The 22,371-nt window shown below is 42.3% G+C and overlaps 1 protein-coding gene across 1 annotated transcript in view; it reads left to right on the top strand.

Moving 5' to 3' along the window:
* Positions 1–783: 783 nt before the first annotated feature.
* The window catches only part of LOC311144972 (E3 ubiquitin-protein ligase CHFR-like), a 35,965-nt gene continuing 14,377 nt past the window's right edge, over positions 784–22,371 (top strand). Inside the window, exons 1-16 of the mRNA XM_084181170.1 lie at positions 784–927; positions 1,997–2,199; positions 3,254–3,353; positions 7,753–7,862; positions 9,870–9,929; positions 10,021–10,239; positions 13,979–14,077; positions 14,167–14,356; positions 14,606–14,760; positions 14,991–15,153; positions 16,021–16,193; positions 16,494–16,610; positions 16,709–16,792; positions 17,193–17,263; positions 17,441–17,528; positions 17,828–17,935. Coding sequence (XP_084037296.1) covers positions 2,094–2,199; positions 3,254–3,353; positions 7,753–7,862; positions 9,870–9,929; positions 10,021–10,239; positions 13,979–14,077; positions 14,167–14,356; positions 14,606–14,760; positions 14,991–15,153; positions 16,021–16,193; positions 16,494–16,610; positions 16,709–16,792; positions 17,193–17,263; positions 17,441–17,528; positions 17,828–17,935 — 1,843 coding nt within the window. The 5' untranslated portion in view covers positions 784–927; positions 1,997–2,093. The remainder of the gene's footprint in view (positions 928–1,996; positions 2,200–3,253; positions 3,354–7,752; positions 7,863–9,869; positions 9,930–10,020; positions 10,240–13,978; positions 14,078–14,166; positions 14,357–14,605; positions 14,761–14,990; positions 15,154–16,020; positions 16,194–16,493; positions 16,611–16,708; positions 16,793–17,192; positions 17,264–17,440; positions 17,529–17,827; positions 17,936–22,371) is intronic.

Raw genomic sequence — 22,371 nt, forward strand, 5'->3', positions numbered from 1 at the left:
GTGTGTAGGAGGGAGGTTCTAAGGTGTGAGAAGTGTGCAGAAGGGCATGAGACAAAGGAATGTGTAGCATTGGGGAAAGCACTGATCCCCATGGGGCTGGGGATCAGACATGTTCCGTGCGAGAGAGGCAGGTTGAGGTTTCCAGGGTAAGAGTAGTGCAGAAGTTGTCATATGCTGAGGCAGTTAAGAAAGTAGAGGAAGATGGGTCAAGGGGGAGGAGTGGTGAGAGTAGTAGATCTGTACAAGTACAGAGGGATAGGCCAACAAGTGATATATGTTTCAGTAAGATTGGATTTTTAGCATTTATAGCAATGGTTATTAATTGTACTGCAGGGATGGAACGTAAATCGAAGAAAATTGAGGTTGGGGTGGCAGCTGCAGAGAGGTATTTGGGTGTGCAAGACTTGACATCAGAAGAGTTACAGGGTGTGTTAAGTGGTGATGTCCCATTCTTTCAGGTTGAGGGTAAAATAGATTTAAACAGTGGAGTAGGGTGGGGTTTCTTTTATTTTATTACTTTTTTTTAATTTGTGAGTGTAGTGTTTGATGGTAGGGTATTTCTTTATTTTATTTTAATATAATTTTTCAAGCAAAATATAAGGGAGTTGTGCTCCAGTTTAGTAGGAGGCGGTAATGCAACATATTGGATGCCAACCGTCGTTAAACATCATCGAAGAAGAAGAAGAAGAAGTATTCTCTTCTTCGCGTGGTGGTGGTTGAATGGCAGGCATCACATTGAAGACCTCATTCTCTCAGATTACTTTCCCCGCCCCTCCTCCAGCTGATGCCTGTAAATACCTTTGGTTGCCAGGAAGTGAACTAGTGTGTGCGCGCCAAACTGGAAAATGAAGGGACAAAACATCTTCAAGCAAAAATAACCGAACGAAATAATCGTGCTTTTGAGGGTATAGTAACTCTATTTTCAAGGTAGCTAAATTGTATTTCTTTCTAGCACCTGAGTTTAATTGCTAGCTAGCTAGCGTTGCAACAAGCTAACGTTAGCTAGCCAACTAGTAGCAAGCTTTAGCTAGGTTTATTTTGAAAACAAAGTTGCTTGTTGTCGCATGTCCACCATTGAGTTGTTTGATTGACTTACTTCTAAGATGAACTTACTCAATGCCTTGTTAATCAAATGTTTTACATTAGCTAGCTAGCCTGACGTTTCTTGTTCCAGACAGGGTGGTTGCTTCATTGTTTATACTTCCCAGCTAAACTAACGTTAGCTACAGTTTGCTACACCAGATAATCTGTAGCTAAGGGAAAAGTAGTTGGCTAGCTAGAAAGTGTCCCATATTTCTCAACTAAAGTAATGTTAGCTAGCTAACGTTAGGTTAAATTATTGGATGACGTATTTGCTGCCACTGATCGAAGTGGCGTGTTTTTAAAGCGGAGATTGCATCATGATTTGATTAAACCCACTGGCTCCAGGTAATCTATAAATCACTGTTCGGCAAATCCCCGCCTTATTTTAGCTAATTGGTCACCATAGCAACACCCACCCGTAGTATGCGCTCCAGAAGATATATCTCACTGGTCATCCCCAAAGCCAACAGCTCCTTTGGCCGCCATTCCTTCCAGTTCTCTGCTGCCAATGACTGGAAGAACTACAAAAATCTCTGAAGCTGGAGACGCTTATCTCCCTCATTAACTTTAAGCATCAGTTGTCAGAGCAGCTTACTGATCACTGCACCTGTACACAGCCCATCTGTAATTAGCCCACCCAACTACCTCATCCCCATATTGTTATTTATTTTGCTAATTTGCACCCCAGTATCTCTATTTGCACATCATCTTCTGCACATCTATCACTCCAGTGTTAGTGCAAAATAATTACAATTTAGTATTATGGCCTATTTATTGCCATACCTCCATAATTTACTACAGTTGCACACACTGTATATAGATTTTCTATTGTGTTATTGACTGTACGTTTTTGTTTATACCATATGTAATTCTGTGTTGTTTTTAGCGCACTGCTTTGCTTTATCTTGGCCAGGTCGCAGTTGTAAATGAGAACTTGTTCTCAACTGGCCTACCTGGTTATATAAAGGTGAAATAAAAAAATAGAAAACTGGAACAAATCAGCTTTGGACATGGAGAAGCGTGGAAGGAGTCAACCGTGGGGGAAGTTAGTAAAAATGGACACTCAATCTGAAGTATTGCTTGTCAACAGGGAATGCACTGTCGGGCGACGAAAAGGTAAAATTACTATCCCACACAGTGACACTAACACAGTTACTTCACCATATTGTTAGCTGAGTTTCTCAACTCCATGATATGTAACGTTAGCTACTTGTACATATCGTGGAGTTGAGAAACTCCGCTACCATATTGTAGGCTAATTTATGAAAGAAATAGAAAGTTATGCGGTAGGACAATAACTAACAATTATCTATAAATTGTCTACCAAAATGCCATGTTATAAATATTAATGATTATTGCTTGCACATTCATAATGTGTAAATAACTTCTATAAGACACAAACTTTTCATAAAAGTGTGTGTTTAAAAAAAAAAAAATAGTTGAACACTTTTAATTAAGTGTATGTTGCTTGTTTTGAGGATCTTGTTTATAAATGTCTTGATGTTTATAGACAAATACCATATCCTAGACGTGAGAGCCGGGCAGTGTCTGGGCTCTTTAATAAAAACCAGTTAATTCAAGGCACAATACCCCTAGTCTTTAGTTCACCAAACTTAGACACCCCCTCTGATGATAACAAAGCCGTCTATTGAGAACGTGTGCAGAATATTAAGTAGGCTAGTTTATTGTATGTTTTTTGCCCAAGGAAAGGTTATATCTCCTAGGTTTCTGTCTGTGTCTTTCTGCTCTCTTATATCGAGTTCCAGGAGTCTGCTTTCCAGTACAAAGAGACTGAGCCTAATGAGATAGTATGTTATGCAGCGCCCACAATATGGTATAAAAGAAGAAGAGGAATGCATCAACAATAAATCAGCATAGTCGTACAATCTAAATGTGATATTTCCAAGCCCACTCGTGAAGATATCATCAGCCATGTGGCCATTGCCTAAATACTTGTTTTCCTGCTATTTTTAAAATAGGTAATGAGTAGGCCCTACCTGTTCTTGTTTACAGTAACATGACGTAAACAAAATGATGCTTTTTACATACAATATAGCACAAACAGTAGCCTATCGAGCTTCTTCAAGACATGTTGAAAATAGTCATCTTCGACTATGTTGTGATTTTCTTTGCATTTTATTAACCATAATTTAACTTTTTCTTTCACCAGGCTGTGATCTTTCCTTTCCTTCTAACAAACTGGTCTCAGGGGATCACTGTAAGATAGTGCAAGATAAGAGCTCAGGGTTGGTGTGGCTGGAGGACACGAGGTATGAAGGGAGTCTCTTTTTTTCTTCAAGTACTGTATAGCCTATAGGCTCAATGTAGGTCCATTTGTCAAGCATCAACTGATCAATTATGAATGTATAACAATGCGATAATATGATAATGTAGAGCATTTTGCTTCTTAGTTAATTACCGGTAGGCTAAATAGATTTTAACCTGGGTTTATGTTTTATTGTTATAGGAAAATGTATTATGCAGATTGTCTTTGTTTGTAATCCTGTTTGTAGTGACTGATCAGTGTATTTCATGGTGGATTGAACATATCTCTGCCTGCCCAGCACTGCACATCACAGTGTAGTCTAATTTTCAGTGTAAAGCAACCAGCTGGCAAATGGCACTAACCATCAATTAAAGAGGTTGTGTTTTACCATGCGCTAATAAGTCAGCAAGGTGAAAGGCATCTTCTCTACGAGCATTTCTCTACTGTACACGCATACTGCATTAAGGCGTCCGCATACATGGGTTCGGTTTGCTCCTAGCAGAACTTGGCTAGGCGACGTGAATGTCTGTGCTCGCGTACTTCCTTAAAATACCTTCGGTTGAAAAGAAACCAGAAAAAAGCGGCAATATTACTGTTTGTCCCTCTTGAAACGCCATGGCAACAAGTACACTTCCTCAGAATAGTCTGAATTAATCTAAGATAACTCAAGAAATCTATAATTAATTTTGACGTTTTTGCAGAAGGGGTCTTAGTCGTGCAATTTTACATCTAACTAAGATGTTTGGTGCAGTATTTCTGAAGTAATAAAACTAGTCGTCTGTCGTTGAATGACAACAAACACTTTATTGAAGAATCCCTACTGTTGACCAATCACCGAAGGGGCGTACACTTCGGCTACCAATCTTTGACAAGCCTTAAGATAAAAATGTGTGTGCTCGAACAGCCGAAAAAACCCTGCCAAACGCGGCCGGAAATCCAAAACTTCACAAAATGTAGTCATAATACAGTGGCTTGCGAAAGTATTCACCCCCTTGGCATTTTTCCTATTTTGTTGCCTTACAACCTGGTTTGTATCATTTGATTTACACAACATGCCTACCACTTTGAAGATGCAAAATATTTTTTATGTGTGAAACAAACAAGAAATGAGCCAACATGAGCGTACATAACTATTCACCCCCACAAAGTCAATACTTTGTAGAGCCACCTTTTACAGCAATTACAGCTGCAAGTCTCTTGGGGTATGTCTCTATAAGCTTGACACATCTAGCCACTGGGATTTTTGCCCATTCTTCAAGGCAAAACTGCTCCAGCTCCTTCAAGTTGGATGGGTTCCGCTGGTGTACAGCAATCTTTAAGTCATACCACAGATTCTCAATTGGATTCCAAGACATTTAAATGTTTCCCCTTAAACCACTCGAGTGTTGCTTTAGCAGTATGCTTAGGGTCATTGTCCCGCTGGAAGGTGAACCTCCGTCCCAGTCTCAAATCTCTGAAAGACTGAAACAGGTTTCCCTCAAGAACTTCCCTGTATTTAGCGCCTTCCATCATTCCTTCAATTCTGACAAGTTTCCCAGTCCCTGCCGATGAAAAACATCCCCACAGCATGATGCTGCCACCACCATGCTTCACTGTGGGGATGGTGTTCTCGGGGTGATGAGAGGTGTTGGGTTTGCGTCAGACATAGCGTTTTCCTTGATGGCCCAAAAAGCTCAATTTTTTGTCTCATCTGACCAGAGTACCTTCTTCCATATGTTTGGGGAGTCTCCCACATTCCCTTTGGCGAACACCAAATGTGTTTGCTTATTTTTTTCTTTAAGCAATGGCTTTTTTCTGGCCACTCTTCTGTAAAGCCCAGCTCTGTGGAGTGTACTGCTTAAAGTGGTCCTATGGACAGACACTCCAGTCTCTGCTGTGGATCTTTGCAGCCCTTCAGGGTTATCTTTGGTCTCTTTGTTGCCTCTCTGATTAATGCCCTTCTTGCCTGGTCTGTGAGTTTTGGTGGGCGGCCCTCTCTTGGCAGGTTTGTTGTGGTGAAATATTCTTTCAATTTTTTAATAATGGATTTAATGGTGCTCTGTGGGATGTTCAAAGTTTCTGATTTTTTTATAACCCAACTATGATCTGTACTTCTCAACAACTTTATCCCTGACCTGTTTGGAGAGCTCCTTGGTCTTCATAGTGCCGCTTGCTTGGTGGTGCCCCTTGCTTAGTGGTGTTGCAGACTCTGGGGCCTTTCAGAACAGGTGTATACAGTTGAAGTCGGAAGTTTATATACACCTTAGCCAAATACATTTAAACTCATTTTTTCACAATTCCTTACATTTAATCCTAGTAAACATTCCCTGTTTTAGGTCAGTTAGGATCACCACTTTATTTTAAGAATGTGAAATGTCAGAATAATAGTAGAGTGATTTTATTTCAGCTTTTATTTCTTTCATCACATTCCCAGTGGGTCAGAAGTTTACATACACTCAATTAGTATTTGGTAGCATTGCCTTTTTTAAATTGTTTAACTTGGGTCAAACGTTTTGGGTAGCCTTCCACAAGCTTCCCACAATAAGTTGGGTGAATTTTGGCCCATTCCTCCTGACAGAGCTGGTGTAACTGAGTCAGGGTTGTAGGCCTCCTTGCTCGCACACGCTTTTTCAGTTCTGCCCACAAATGTTCTATAGGATTGTGGTCAGGGCTTTGTGATGGCCACTCCAATACCTTGACTTTGTTGTCCTTAAGCCATTTTGCCACAACTTTGGAAGTATGCTTGGGGTCATTGTCCATTTGGAAGACCCATTTGCGACCAAGCTTTAACTTCCTGACTGATGTCTTGAGATGTTGCTTCAATATATCCACATTTTTCCTCCAAACATAACGATGGTCATTATGGCCAAACAGTTCTATTTTTGTTTAATCAGACCAGAGGACCTTTCTCCATAAAGTAAGATCTTTGTCCCCATGTGCAATTGCAAGTCTGGCTTTTTTATGGAGGTTTTGGAGCAGTGGCTTCTTCCTTGCTGAGCGGCCTTTCAGGTTATGTCGATATAGGACTTGTTTTACTGTGGCTATAGATACTTTTGTACCTGTTTCATCCAGCATCTTCACAAGGTCCTTTGCTGCTGTTCTGGGATTGATTTGCACTTCTGGCACCAAAGTACGTTCATCTCTAGGAGACAGAACGCGTCTCCTTCCTGAGCGGTTTGACGGCTGCGTGGTCCCATGGTGTTCATACTTGCGTACTATTGTTTGTACAGATGAACGTGGTACCTTCAGGCGTTTGGAAATTGCTCCCAAGGATGAACCAGACTTGTGGAGCTCTACAATTTTTTTTCTGAGGTCTTGGCTGATTTCTTTGGATTTTCCCATGATGTCAAGCAAAGAGGCACTGAGTTTGAAGGTAGGCCTTGAAATACATCCACAGGTACACCTCCAATTGACTCAAATGATGTCAATTAGCCTATCAGAAGCTTTTAAAGCCATGACATCATTTTCTGGAATTTTCCAAGCTGTTTATATGCACAGTCAACTTAGTGTATGTAAACTTCTGACCCACTGGAATTGTGATACAGTGAAATATAAGTGAAATAATCTGTCTGTAAACAATTGTTGGAAAAGTTGCTTGTGTCATGTACAAAGTAGATGTCCTAACCGACTTGCCAAAACTATAGTTTGTTAACAAGAAATTTGTGGAGTGGTTGAAAAACAAGTTTTAATGACTCCAACCTAAGTGAATGTAAACTTCCGACTTCAACTGTATATACTGAGATCATTTGACACTTAGATTGCACACAGGTGGACTTTATTTAACTAATTATGTGACTTCTGAAGGTAATTGGTTGCACCCGATCTTATTTAGGGGCTTCATAGCAAAGGGGGTGAATACATATACACACACCACTTTTCCGTTATTTATTGTTTTCGATTTTTTTTTTTTAAACAAGTTATTTTTTTCCTGTTTCACCAATTTTGATTACGTTGTGTATGTCCGTTACATGAAAGCCAAATAAAAATCCATTTTAAATTACAGGTTGTAATGCAACAACATAGGAAAAACGCCAAGGGGGGGTGAATACTTTTGCACTGTATATGCGTGAACTTTTTCGACTGGGAAGCATACGGTAAGCTTTAGGCTTTACATCATTGAGCACAGTGGCAGCTCAAACTGTTTTGCTCCTGAATATTGTGGATACCTTTCCAATAGAAAGATGGAATGCGACAGTGTAGTATCTCAATAGTGTAGGGTACGATTCCATCCCTATATATCCCATGAAGAGAAGCTACTATTTAATCAATGCACTGTTCATTGTTACTATAGTAGTAACTGCAGCAAAGTTTTTCTAGCTAGCTAAAACTGAGACACAGTCCTCTCTAGTCTTGGATTTCTTCCAAGGCTGCTGATTGAATACAATGACAGACCAGTGTTTTTGTTTTGTTTTTCACACCTCTAGCACCAATGGTACAGTGATTAACATGTCCAAGCTGGTGAAGAAGCAGATTCATATGCTGCAGAATGGAGACGTCATCTACTTTGTATACAGGAAAAACGAACCAGGGCAAAGTACGTTTTTTCCAATATTGATTGGGGTGTTTCGCTCTGTCATTTTTGTAGGGGTTTATGCATTTATTGTTAGGGCAAATTAAGTCTGAAATTTTAATGCAGAAATTAAAAACGTTTAAAGCCTTTTTAAACCACCAATACACTACAAGTTTGCATTTTCTGCTGTGCAGGAATTTTCTTGCAACAACAGGGTGATCAAATTTAAGATCCATCTGTAAATGTATAAAGAACCCTTTTGGGAGTATTGTAGCTAAGCTGTAGAAAGAATATAACGTGTTCCTTATTTTCTTCAGAAAGTGTGTATAAATGAGTAATGCATAGGGTTGCAAAGTGAGAGTATGTAAATAGTAACTTTCTAAGTTTACCCCTAAACTACTGGAATTTTGAAAACTTTCTGGATTTTATGGAATTTATATAACATGTAAAATATATAAAATAAGATCATTTTAATATAACAAATAGAATGACACAAAGCATTATCCTAAATATAACCCATCAACTTAGTGAAAACCGTTCGTGTTTAATAGGAGGGTTTCAGCTTGAAATATCTTTTATTTTTTTTACACACTTATTTATTTTACTATGTCTTTGTTGTAAATGTTTTGGTGCCAAACTGGTTGTGGAAAAAATATCAATAGTTGGAAGACTTGCAGAGTTAATTGAAAATGATGCCATTGTTGATTAGATGCTTTTCTTTTGTTAATTAGGCAATTTTCTCTTTAACCATATGGAGTATCCACTAGAAAGTCATGGACAATATGAACACTTATATAAAGATGAAAAAAATGAATATTCTATATAAATAAATATTTTTAAAAAATTGTGAAGTTATTCACACCAAAGTTACAATAGATTGCCATAGACCAGGGCACCAGGTAGCCTAGCGGTTAAAGCGTTGGGCCAATTACCGGTAGTTTTGCAACCCTAGTAGTGCATAGTGCACGGCATTGTTAAGCATTGTCGAGGAGTGTTAGCAAGTAAGCATCTCACTGTACCATGTGCACGTGACCAATAAACGTTGATTTGATTTAGTGCATACAGGTCTTTTAGGCCACTTGTTTTCCTGTGTACCTTCCAGTGCTGCCACTTGGTTATATAATGCATACTGTACACAGTGAACTTGCATAATGTGTGTAAACTGAGTTGGACAAGTTGGCCAAGAATGACCTATCAAAGGAAGAGTAATATTTTCCCTTTTTGGGGATATTTCATAAATTGTTCACAAACTTTTGCCTCAATAATAATAATAATAATTTGTGTGTCCCTTTTTTGGGAAATGTGTCTTGCATCTCACCAAACAACAACACAGCATCACCAATAGGTACATAAATGCATACATAAATCACAAGCAATAACTACAGCAGACAACACGTGGATACAGTTCATAATTCAGTTAGGGTTGAGCAGTTATTTATTCAATTGACTTATACTGGTGGGAGTGAAATGATTTCTAGGCTCTGGCGGTTTTGTGAAGGGTTTTATAAAGATGGACTCTGTATCGGCGGCCTGAAGGTATGAGCTGGTACTCCTGCTGGTTGAGTGGGTGTGTCAGGTTGGTGGCAATTTCGCTCCTGCCCACCACTCTCTCCAAGAACTGCACTTCCATTTTCTTGAGATTAACTCTGATTTGCTTGACAGCTTTACTATTTTGTGTAGTTGTTTTTTTATTTGCAATGAATATCTGATTGTACCAGGCTTGGAAACAGAAAGTGAGAACACTTTGAACAATTGATGTGTAGAATGTGGTTGATATACTTTTATTGACCTGATATTTATTGAATATCCTCATGAAATACTGTCGTTGTTGTATATCTGTTGTGTGTTTGCAGTCACGTGCTCAACTGATTTTATATTTGTTCTGAGTCAATATGGATGGGCCCGGTGTCGTCTTTTTAGTAGTTCTGAAGTTTCATTTCCTTGTTTTGTTTTTTTCTCATGAAGAATGAGTCGTCTGTTTTTTCAAGTGAGTAAAGTATAACAATGGTGTGCAATCTCTTGCTCCTATAGACATTGCCTACATGTATCAGACCATAAAACCAGAGAGGACATTCTCACAAGACACAATTGGTAAGTAGAAAATACCCAAATCAATGTGATATTTGACTGCTAACTCTTAATTAGCTTGTTTGTTGCTTACCACCCTTTCTCACCATGTCAGGTGGTGCCACCAGATGCTCAGTAATGCAGCAGAAAGCCCAGACCTTCCCTGTTACCGCAGCAGTGTGTGTGTCTGTGGAGCCATTCCTTGTTGGACCTCCACGGGAGCAGCAGGCCTTGGAGGAACCCAAGCCCTCCACCTCCTCCCACCTCCTCCACACAGTCTCCTCCTCCACAGCCTGTTCCTCTGCAGCCTCCCTCCTGCACTCCTCTGCCTTAGGTAGGCTTTCCACCTGGCCTTCACTTGCTCTTTATGGTGCTCATTGAGGGGGGAGCAGGGACTGGGAAGTAAATCTATGTTTTGGTTAATTGTGAAGCCTGCCGCCTTCCCCCTCAAATTCTTGGACCAGTATAGCATGGTCTCCCCTTAATTGTGCCAGCTTTGTTCACTCTCCCTTACCTCTTTAAAAATCCCCAAATTCAAGGACAGCTCTCAAATAAAATAAAATTTTATTTGTCACATACACGTGTTTAGCAGATGTTATAGCGGGTGTAGCGAAATGCTTGTGCTTCTAGCTCTGACAGTGCAGTAATATCTAACAATTTCACAACATATACACACAAAACTAGTAAGGAATGGGATTTAAGAATATATACATATATGGACAAGCAATGACAGAGCGGCATGGACTAAGATACAGTAGAATATTATAGAAATGAATGCAGTATATACATATGAGATGAGTAATGCAAGATATGTAAACATTATTAAAGTGACTAGTGTTCCATTTCTTAAAGTGGCCAGTGATTTCAATAGGCAGCAGCAGCCTCTAATGTGCTAGTGATGGCTATTTAACAGTCTGATGGCCTTGAGATAGAAGCTGTTTTTCATTCTCTCGGTCCCAGCTTTGATGCACCTGTACTGACCTCGCCTTCTGGATGATAGCGGGGTGAACAGGCAGTGGCTCGGGTGGTTGATGTCCTTGATGATCTTTTTGGCCTTCCTGTGACATCGGGTGCTGTATGTGTCATGGAGGGCGGGTAGGTTGCCCCCGGTAATGCGTTCGGCAGACCGCACCACCCTCTGGAGAGCCCTGCGGTTGTGGGTGGTGCAGTTGCCGTACCAGGTGGAGATACAGCCCGACAGGATGCTCTCAATTGTGCATCTGTAAAAGTTTGAGAGTTTTAGGTGCTAAGACGAATTTCTTCAGTCTCCTGAGGTTGAAGAGGCTCTGTTGCGCCTTCTTCACCACACTGTTTGCGTGGGTGGACCATTTCAGTTTGTCGCTGATGTGTACGCCAAGGAACCTGAAGCTTTCCACCTTCTCCACTGCGGTCCCGTCGATGAGGATAGGGGGGTGCACCTCCTGTTTCCTGAAGTCCACGATCATCTCCTTTGTTTTGTTAATGTTGAGTGAGAGGTTATTTTCCTGGCACCACACTCCCAGAGCCCTCACCTCCTCCCTGTAGGCGGTCTCGTCATTGTTGGTAATCAAGCCTACGACTGTTGTGTCGTCTACAAACTTGATGATTTGAGTTGGAGGCGTGCTTGGCCACGCAGTCATGGGTGAACAGGGAGTACAGGAGGGGGCTGAGCACGCACCCTTGTGGGGCCCCAGTGTTGAGGATCAGCGAAGTGGAGATGTTGTTTCATACCTTCACCACCTGGGGGTGGCCCGTCAGGAAGTCCAGGACCCAGTTGCACAGGGCGGGGTTCAGACCCAGGGCCTCAAGCTTAATGATGAGCTTGGAGGGTACTATGGTGTTGAATGATGAGCTATAGTCAATGAACAGCATTCTTACATGGGTATTCCTCTTGTCCAGATGGGATAGGGCAGTGTGATGGCGATTGCATCGTCTGTGGATCTATTGGGGTGGTATGCAAATTGGAGTGGGTCTAGGGTGACAGGTAAGGTAGAGGTGATATGATCCTTGACTAGTCTCTCAAAGCACTTCATGATGACAGAGGTGAGTGCTACAGGGCGATAGTCATTTAGTTCAGTTACCTTTGCTTTCTTGGGTACAGGAACAATGGTGGCCATCTTGAAGCATGTGGGAACAGCAGACTGGGAAAGGGAGGGATTGAATATGTAAACATATTCCGTAAAACACCAGCCAGCTGGTCTGCGCATGCTCTGAGGACGTGGCTAGGGATGCCGTCTGGGACGGCAGCCTTGCGGGGATTAACATGCTTAAATGTCTTAATCACGTCGGCCATGGAGAAGGAGAGGCCACAGTCCTTGGTAGTGGGCCTCGTCAGTGGCACTGTGTTATCCTCAAAGCGGGTGAAGAAGGTGTTTACCTTGTCTGGAAGCGAGACGTCGGTGTCGGCGACGTGGCTGGTTTTCCTTTTGTAGTCTGTGATTGTCTGTAGACCCTGCCACATACGTCTCGTGTCTGAGCCGTTGAATTGCGACTCCACTTTGTCTCTATACTGATGTTTTGCCAGTTTAATTGCCTTGTGGAGTGAGTAGCTACACTGTTTGTATTCTGCCATATTCCCAGTCACCTTGCCATGGTTGAATGCGGTGGTTCGCGCTGCCATCTATCCACGGTTTCTGGTTATGGTAGGTTTTAATAGTCACAGTGGGCACAACATCACCTATACACTTCCTGATAAACTCAGTCACCATTTCAGTGTATTCGTTTTAAATTATTTCCTGAAGCTACCCATAACATATCCCAGTCCGCGTGATCAAAACAATCTTGAAGCGTGGATTCCGATTGTTCAGACCAGCGTTGAATAGTCCTTAGCACGGCTACTTCCTGTTTTAGTTTCTGCCTATAGGAAGGGAGAAGCAAAATTGAGTCGTGGTCAGATTTGCCGAAAGGAGGGCGGGGGAGGGCCTTAAAACCATCCCGGAAGTTCGAATAGCAATGGTCGAGGATTTTAGCAGCGTGAGTGCAACAGTCGAGATGTTGATAGAACTTCGGCAGCCTAGTCCTCAAATTTGCTTTGTTAAAATCCCCGGCTACAATAAATGCAGCCTCAGGATATGTGGTTTCCAGTTTGCATAAGATCCAGTGAAGTTCTTTGTGGGCTGTCGTGGTATCGGCTTGAGGGGGGATATACACGGCCTGACTATAACCAAATAAAATTATCTTGGGAGATAATACGGTCGGCATTTGATTGTGAGATATTCTAGGTCGGATGAACAGAAGGACTCGAGTTCCTCTGTTACTACAATTACACCATGAGTTGTTAATCATGAAACACACACCTCCGCCCTTCTGCTTTCCGGAGAGCTATTTATTCCTGTCTGCGCGATGAACTGAGAACCCATCTGGCTGGACCGATTCCGACAGAATATCCCAAGAGAGCCATGTTTCCGTGAAACAGAGTATGTTACAGGCCTTGATGTCTCTCTGGAAGGAAATCCTTGCCCGTAGTTCGTCGAGCTTGTTAACCAAAGACTGAACATTAGCGAGTAGAATACTTGGAAGCGGTGGGTGGTGTGCGCGCCTCCTAAGTCGAACCAGCAGGCCGCACCGAGTGCCTCTCCTCCGCCGGCGATGTTTTGGGTCAGCCGCTGGAATCAGTTCAGTTGCCCTGGAGAGAGCAAACAAAGGATCTGCTTCGGGAAAGTCGTATTCCTGGTCGTAATGCTGGTGAGTTACCGCCGCTCTGATCTCCAATAGTTTTTCCCGGCTGTATGTAATGATGCAAAACACTTACTGAGCTAATAATGTTTAAAAAAAAAAAAAAAATACTGCAAAGTTTCCTAAGAGCTAGTCGCGAGGCCGCCATCTTCGTCTGGCGCCAGGTACCTACTACCCTCTGATATTATGCCAGACTTTTATGATCAGACTTTTATGATCAGACTTTTATGATCACTACTACTTGTAAATCTTCCCATATTCACAGACAGGCACAGATAACTGAATTTGCCCCAATCTCATGGGCTTTTGATCATTCTCTGTCTCATGTTCTGAGGGTCCTAAATGTTGTGCATCCTCTCTCCCTTCTGCTGCTGATGGCAAGGCTGGGCAGCACAACACTAACCTCTTCTGCTCAACAGACGCGCGACAGACTGAAGCCCAGAACAGAGTCACAATGTTGTATAAGGAGGAGGGGGACATGGAGCCAGAGAGAAAGAGGAGGAAAACTGACAGTGCTGGTCAGTGCATTGTGTCATTACATTGTGGGATATTGACACTTGGTTGGTGACACTTGATTATAACAGTGTTTCCCCCTTTCCCTTCCTAGATAAGGACTATGACTTTGGACTGCCACATACCTCCAGTATTGCGGTGGTCAGCCCCAGCCCAGCTAAGGCTTCTCTTATCAGAGATCTGTTGGGAAAAGCTGCTGTGACTGTGGAAGGAGCCAAGACTGACAAGATGGAAGAGTCCCTCACCTGTGTCATCTGTCAGGACCTACTTCATGACTGTGTCAGGTACAGCAAGACTCTACCTACTGCTACTACATTAGAAAATAGGCCCACTCCTCTTGTTTCATTGCTTGTGGCTCCTCGCAGTAGATGAACATGGCAATGTTTCAATAAATATAATATATCAAGAGTCGTAATAACAAAACACATTTTATAATTCCTACTAATTCTAATTCCGTTCTATAAGACCGAAAGCTGCCTCTACTGCGTGTTTCATAGTTCATGTGATCAGCTCCCTGTGTGTCCCCCATGCAGCCTGCAGCCCTGTATGCACACCTTCTGTGCTGCGTGTTACTCTGACTGGATGGAGCGTTCGTCTCTCTGCCCCACCTGCCGTTGCCCTGTAGAGAGGATCCGCAAGAACCACATCCTCAACAACCTGGTGGAGGCCTACCTTATCCAACACCCAGGTTTGTATCCAATCTGCCCTACTCTACCCTTGTACCCCCATAAACACTACTGGGGATAGTGACCAGCTCTTCCCCATGTTAAACTCGTTATTTGTGTCTACGTCTTGTCTGTGTCTCCTTGTCTTTTGTGCCTTGCCCCAAATATCTACAGATTTTAGGCTTTTCTTTGTATCTCTTGTTGTGTGGATGGACCCAAATAAATCATGGAAATGTTGACCCTGTGTCCACAGAAAAGTGTCGTAGTGAGGAGGACCTGAAGAGCATGGACAGCCGGAACAAGATAACTCGGGACATGCTGCAGCCAAAGATTGAGCGTTCCTTCTCTGATGAAGAGGGCAGCTCCGATTATCTCTTTGAGCTCTCCGACAATGACAGTGACACATCCGATATTGGGTCAGACATAAGAGTAGCTGTGTGTGACTGTGTGACCATTTCTGTGACCGTATGTGTGACCAAGAGTGTGTGGTAGGGCTGTGGCGGTCACGAAATGTAGTCAGCCGGTGATTGTCAAGTAAATAACTGCCGGCCTCACATTAATTAACATAAACACATTTGGCATCTCCTGGCTTCCACATATAGCCTACAAGCCACTGATGCAGACCTTTGGAACATCTACATAAAAAAAAGGCTAATAAATCCATGTAATGTACATTTACATTTTTACATTTACGTCATTTAGCAGACGCTCTTATCCAGAGCGACTTACAGTTAGTGCATACATTATTCTTATTTATTTTCATACTGGCCCCCCGTGGGAATCGAACCCACAACCCTGGTGTTGCAAACACCATGCTCTACCAACTGAGCTACCTCCCTGCCGGCCATTCCCTACCCTGGACGACTTGTGCGCCGCCCCATTGGTCTCCCGGTTGCGGCCGGCTACAGCAGAGCCTGGATTCGAACCAGGATCTCTAGTGGCACAGCTAGCACTGCGATGCAGTGCCTTAGACCACTGCGCCACTCGGGAGACATGTAGCCTACACCTTCACAATAAATCAATTTGCATTGATGTCAGAGTGATTAGAGGGACAATAGTGCTGAGTACTAGGCAGTTAGCAAGTTTGGTAGGCTACTAATGACCATCAGCAGCATCAGAGCTTGGAGAAGTCTAATTACCGTGACTCAACGTTCACGTGGAATTTGACTGCCTTCATGACTCGTGACTGCCAGTGTGGCGGTAATATGGTCACTGCAACAACCCTAGTGTGTGGTTTGTTTTTCTCCCTATTAAACATTCTTCCTGTTGTTGTGTGTCCACAGCCAGCCCTTTGTGATGTGCAGACAGTGTCCAGGCTACAGGAAGGAGGTCTGCCAAGTTCTGTGGGCCACAGGACCAGCTCCTCTAGGACCAGCACCACCAACCCCTGAGGATAGGGCAGGGATACCCCCTGGGGCCGGGGCATTATCAACATGCTCTGATGTCCCCACTACAGGTATTGAACTATGTGCCCATCTGTTGCTCATGGTAACGGATTACATTTATGTAATGCTTTTATATCTGATATGTAAGCGTTCTATGTTGTGTTGGTTGATTAGGGAGTTATGACAACACAATGTAGTGCACTTACAGATCAAATTAACTATCAATATGTTGCACTCACCTGGACAATGAAAGAGAATGCTTGTAGCGCTATTTTGACCATCTGCAGATTCTGTAAGGATAGTACAGTGTGCAGCCTTCAGGACCTTGACCCAGAGGACATGTCTCTCTGTGTCCTGTCCTCCACCTGCAGCTCCTCAGGATTACACCTGTCCTCCTCTGGGCAGCCATGTAATCTGCACATGCTGCCTGCAGCCCATGCCAGACCGCCGCGCCGAGCTCATTGGCCAGCATCTCTCTGCTCAGCAATGTGAGTGGCCCGCAGGCCTGTCAGTCAATGTTAATGTCCCAATGGCAAGGCTGCTTTGGCTGAATGTGCTGATGGGTGTGGTTCTTTGTGTTGGCCAGGTGTGGCGTGCCTGCGGCCCTTCTGCCACATGTACTGGGGCTGCCAGAGGATCGGCTGTCAAGGCTGCCTAGCACGTTTCAGTGGTGCGTCTCTGCTCTAGTACTCCTAGATTTACTAAGCACTTCCACTGTTTCAAAGTTTGTCACTAATATTTTCAACGGTAACTAAAGCATTCAAGGTTGAACAAAAAGGTAATTTAAGGTTAGAAGAATTGGTATCAAGTTGTAGTACTTGATCGCAAATAAGGTTTGACCATATTGACCTTAGTAGATAAACAGGTAGAAACTTCGCACTGGGCTGATTTGATGCTTAGTTAAACAGTGCTTTTGAGGGATTCCTGAGGTAACACTATCATTGCGGTTAGTTTATTGACAATAGTGGTGGAAATGTACCAAGATATTGCCTGTATCGTCCCTATGTCTTACACATAATATAACATGTTTACCAGTATGAGAAATATAATATACATGTCTTCGTCCACAGAACTCAACCTTACAGACAAATGCCTGGATGGTGTTCTGAACAGCAATAACTATGAATCAGAGATCCTCCAGGTACTTCTACTGTTTTAGTCCATGAATAGTCTTAATCTGTGTCTGGGAATTGGGAAACCGGCTCCTGGTTACATAACCCAGTTTAAGTGAATGTATTTCCTTTGCATTTGTTTATCTTCTCTACTACAGTGATCACTAACGTCTAATATATAACCTGTCATCCTTCCTCCTTTATAGAGTTACTTGTCAGCCAGGGGGATGTCGTGGAGGGACATGCTACAGGAGGGTCTTCAGGGCCTGCAACAGGGAACCTTCTATCTGTCTGGTCAGTCTGACACTATCCTCTTCACCTCACATAAAACTTGAGATTGAAGCATTCCAGGTTGTCTTTTTTGCAGTTGCACATCTCAGAAAAGTTCTACGTCATATAAATGTGCTTCCTGAGACACCATTTCCCGGTCTTTTATCGCCATATCTCGTAACTGCAAAAACGATGAGCTGTAACCACCTTTAAGCTGCCAATCTTGAACATGGTTCTCAGTCCTACTGACAGTGCAGAGCGTCCTTCCAACTCACTTTGGGACACACTAGTAACTCTCTTTCTCTCCACTTTTTGTATCCCAGATTATCGCATCAACAGTAACGCCATACTGTGTTTCTGCTGTGGCCTGCGAGCCTTCGGGGAGCTGGCCTACAAATACAGACAGAACATCCCTGCCTCTGCACTTCCTGGTGAGCGAGAGCAGCCTCTAACTCAGCGATTCCCAAACTAGGGGTCGCAAATGAAAATGGGGTCGCCTGATATGGAAATGGGGTCGCGGGAGAATTTCCAAAATCCTGAGGATTTTTTAATATACAGTACCAGTCAAAAGTTTGGACACACCTACTCATTCCAGGGTTTTTCTTTATTTCTACATTGTAGAATAATAATAATAATAGTGTTGAACAAATCAAACTATATTCTATATTTCAGATTCTTCAAATAGCCACCCTTTGTCTTGATGACAGCTTTGTACACTTTTGGCGTTCTCTCAACCAGCTTCACCTGGAATGCTTTTCTAACAGTCTTGAAGGAGTTCCCACATATGCTGAGCACTTGTTGGCTGCTTTTCCTTCACTCTGCCGTCCCGACTCATCCCAAATCATCTCAATTGGGTTGAGGTCGGGGGATTGTGGAGGCCAGGTCATCTGATGCAGCACTCCATCACTCTCCTTCTTGGTAAAAAAAGCCCTTACACAACCTGGAGGTGTGTTGGGTCATTGTCCTGTTGAAAAACAAATGATAGTCCCACTAAGGCCAAACCAGATGGGATGGCGTATCGCTGCAGAATGCTGTGGTAGCCATGCTGGTTAAGTGTGCCTTGAATTCTAAATAAATCCCTGACAGTGTCACCAGCAAAGCACCATCACACCACCTCCTCCATGCTTTACGGTGGGAAATACACATGCAGAGATCATCCGTTCACCCACACCGCGTCTCACAAAGACACGGCGGTTGGAACCAAAAATCTCCAATTTGGACTCCAGACCAAAGGACACATTTCCACCGGTCTAATGTCCGTTGCTCGTGTTTCTTGGCCCAAGCAAGTCTCTTCTTCTCATTGGTGTCCTTTAGTAGTGGTTTCTTTGCAGCAATTCGACCCATGAAGGCCTGATTCACAGTCTCCTCTGAACAGTTGATGTTGAGATGTCTGTTACTTGAACTCTGTGAAGCATTTATTTGGGCAGCAATTTCTGAGGCTGGTAAATCCTAATGAATTTATCCTCTGCAGCAGAGGTAACTCTGTCTTCCATTCATGTGGCGGTCCTCATGAGAGCCAGTTTCATCATAGCGCTTGATGGTTTTTGTGACTGCACTTGAATAACTTTTCAAAGTTCTTGACATTTTCTGTATTGACTGACCTTCATGTCTTAAAGTAATGATGGACTGTCGTTTCTCTTTGCTTATTTGAGCTGTTCTTGCCACAATATGGACTTGGTCTTTTACCAAATAGAGCTATCTTCTGTATACCCCCCTACCTTGCCACAACACAATTGATTGGCTCAAACGCATTAAGAAGGAAAGACATTTCCTGTTAATTGAAATGCATTCCAGGTGACTACCTCATGAAGCTGGTTGAGAGAATGCCAATAGTGTGCAAAGCTGTCATCAAGGCAAAGGGTGGCTATTTGAAGAATCTCAAATATATAATATATTATGATTTGTTAAACACTTTTTTGGTTACTATGTGTTATTTAATAGTTTTGATGTCTTCACTATTATTCTACAAAGTAGAAAATAGTAAAAATTAAGAAAAACCCTGGAATGAGTGGGTGTGTCAACATTTGACTGGTTTATATATATATATATATATATATATATATATATATATATATATATATATATATATATATATATATATATATATATATATATATATATATATATATATATATATATATATATATATATACACACACACAGTGGGGGAAAAAAGTATTTAGTCAGCCACCAATTGTGCAAGTTCTCCCACTTAAAAAGATGAGAGAGGCCTGTAATTTTCATCATAGGTACACGTCAACTATGACAGACAAATTGAGAAAAAAAAATCCAGAAAATCACATTGTAGGATTTTTGATGAATTTATTTGCAAATTATGGTGGAAAATTAGTATTTGGTCACCTACAAACAAGCAAGATTTCTGGCTCTCACAGACCTGTAACTTCTTATTTAAGAGGGTCCTCTGTCCTCCACTCGTTACCTGTATTAATGGCACCTGTTTGAACTTGTTATCAGTATAAAAGACACCTGTCCACAACCTCAAACAGTCCCCCTGCTTAAGCCAGTGCATGTCCAGGCCCGTCTGAAGTTTGCTAGAGTGCATTTGGATGATCCAGAAGAGGATTGGGAGAATGTCATATGGTCAGATGAAACCAAAATATAACTTTTTGGTAAAAACTAAACTCTTCGTGTTTGGAGGACAAAGAATGCTGAGTTGCATCCAAAGAACACCATACCTACTGTGAAGCATGGGGGTGGAAACATCATGCTTTGGGGCTGTTTTTCTGCAAAGGGACCAGGACGACTGATCCGTGTAAAGGAAAGAATGAATGGGGCCATGTATCGTGAGATTTTGAGTGAAAACCTCCTTCCATCAGCAAGGGCATTGAAGATGAAACGTGGCTGGGTCTTTCAGCATGACAATGATCCCAAACACATCGCCCGGGCAACGAAGGAGTGGCTTCGTAAGAAGCATTTCAAGGTCCTGGAGTGGCCTAGCCAGTCTCCAGATCTCAACCCCATAGAAAATCTTTGGAGGGAGTTGAAAGTCCGTGTTGCCCAGCGACAGCCCCAAAACATCACTGCTCTAGAGGAGATCTGCATGGAGGAATGGGCCAAAATACCAGCAACAGTGTGTGAAAACCTTGTGAAGACTTACAGAAAACGTTTGACCTGTGTCATTGCCAACAAAGGGTATATAACAAAGTATTGAGAAACTTTTGTTATTGACCAAATACTTATTTTCCACCATAATTTGCAAATAAAATCATAAAAAATCCTACAATGTGATTTTCTGGATTTTTCTTTCTCATTTTGTCCGTCATAGTTGACGTGTACCTATGATGAAAATTACAGGCCTCTCTCATATTTTTAAGTGGGAGAACTTGCACAATTGGTGGCTGACTAAATACTTTTTTTCCCCACTGTATATACTACCGTTCAAAAGTTTGGGGTCACTTAGAAATGTCCTTGTTTTCCATGAAGACATACATGAAATGAGTTTGAATAGGAAATATTGCAAAATGAATAGGAAATGTAGTCATTGACTAGTAATAGTTTTTAGTATAAATTATAATTGTGTCCTTCAAACTTTGCTTTTGTCAAAGAATTCTCCATTTGCAGCAATTACAGCCTTGCAGACCTTTGGCATTCTAGTTGTCAATTTGTCGAGGTAATCTGAAGAGATTTCACCCCATGCTTCCTGAAGCACCTCCCACAAGTTGGATTGGCTTGATGGGCACTTCTTACGTACCATACGGTCAAGCTGCTCCCACAACAGCTCAATAGGGTTGAGATCCAGTGACTGTGCTGGCCACTCCATTATAGACAGAATACCAGCTGACTGCTTCTTCCCTAAATAGTTATTGCATAGTTTGGAGCTGTGCTTTGGGTCATTGTCCTGTTGTAGGAGGAAATTGTCTCCAATCAAGCGTCGTCCACAGGGTATGGCGTTGCAAAATGGAATGATTGCCTTCCTTCTTCAAGATCCCTTTTACCCTGTACAAATCTCCCACTTTAGCACCCCCAGACCATCACATTGCCTCCACCATGCTTGACAGATGGCATCAAGCACTCCTCCAGCATCTTTTCATTTGGTCTGCGTCTCACAAATGTTCTTCTTTGTGATCCGAACACCTCAAACTTCGATTCGCCTGTCCATAACACTTTTTTCCAATCTTCCTCTGTCCAGTGTCTGTGTTCTTTTCCCCATCTTAATCTTTTCTTGTTATTGGCCAGTCTGAGATATGGCTTTTTCTTTGCAACTCTGCCTAGAAGGTCAGCATCCCGGAGTCGCCTCTTCACTGTTGACGTTGAGACTGGTGTTTTGCAGGTACTATTTATGAAGCTGCCAGTTGAGGACCTGTGAGGTGTCTGTTTCTCAAACTAGACGCTAATGTGTTTGTCCTCTTGCTCAGTTGTGCACCGGGGCCTCCCACTCCTCTTTCTATTCTGGTTAGAGCCAGTTTGTGCTGTTCTGTGAAGGGAGTAGTATACAGCGTTGTATGAGATCTTTAGTTTCTTGGCAATTTCTCGCATGGAATAGCCTTCATTTCTCAGAACAAGAATAGACTGACAAGTTTCAGAATAAAGTTATTTGTTTCTGGCCATTTTGAGCTTGTAATCGAACCCACAACTGCTGATGCTCCAGATACTCAACTAGTCTCAAGAAGGCCAGTTTTATGCTTCTTTAATCAGCACAACAGTTTACAGCTGTGCTAACATAATTGCAAAAGGGTTTTCTAATGATCAATTAGCCTTTTTTAAATGATAAACTTGGATTAGCAAACACAACGTTCCATTGGAACACAGGACTGATGGTTGCTGATAATGGGCCTCTGTACGCCTATGTAGATATTCCATTAAAAATCAGCCGTTTCCAGCTACAATAGCCATTTACAACATTAAC

Source organism: Coregonus lavaretus, assembly GCF_964263955.1.
Source record: "Coregonus lavaretus genome assembly, chromosome: 17".
NCBI lineage: Eukaryota > Metazoa > Chordata > Actinopteri > Salmoniformes > Salmonidae > Coregonus > Coregonus lavaretus.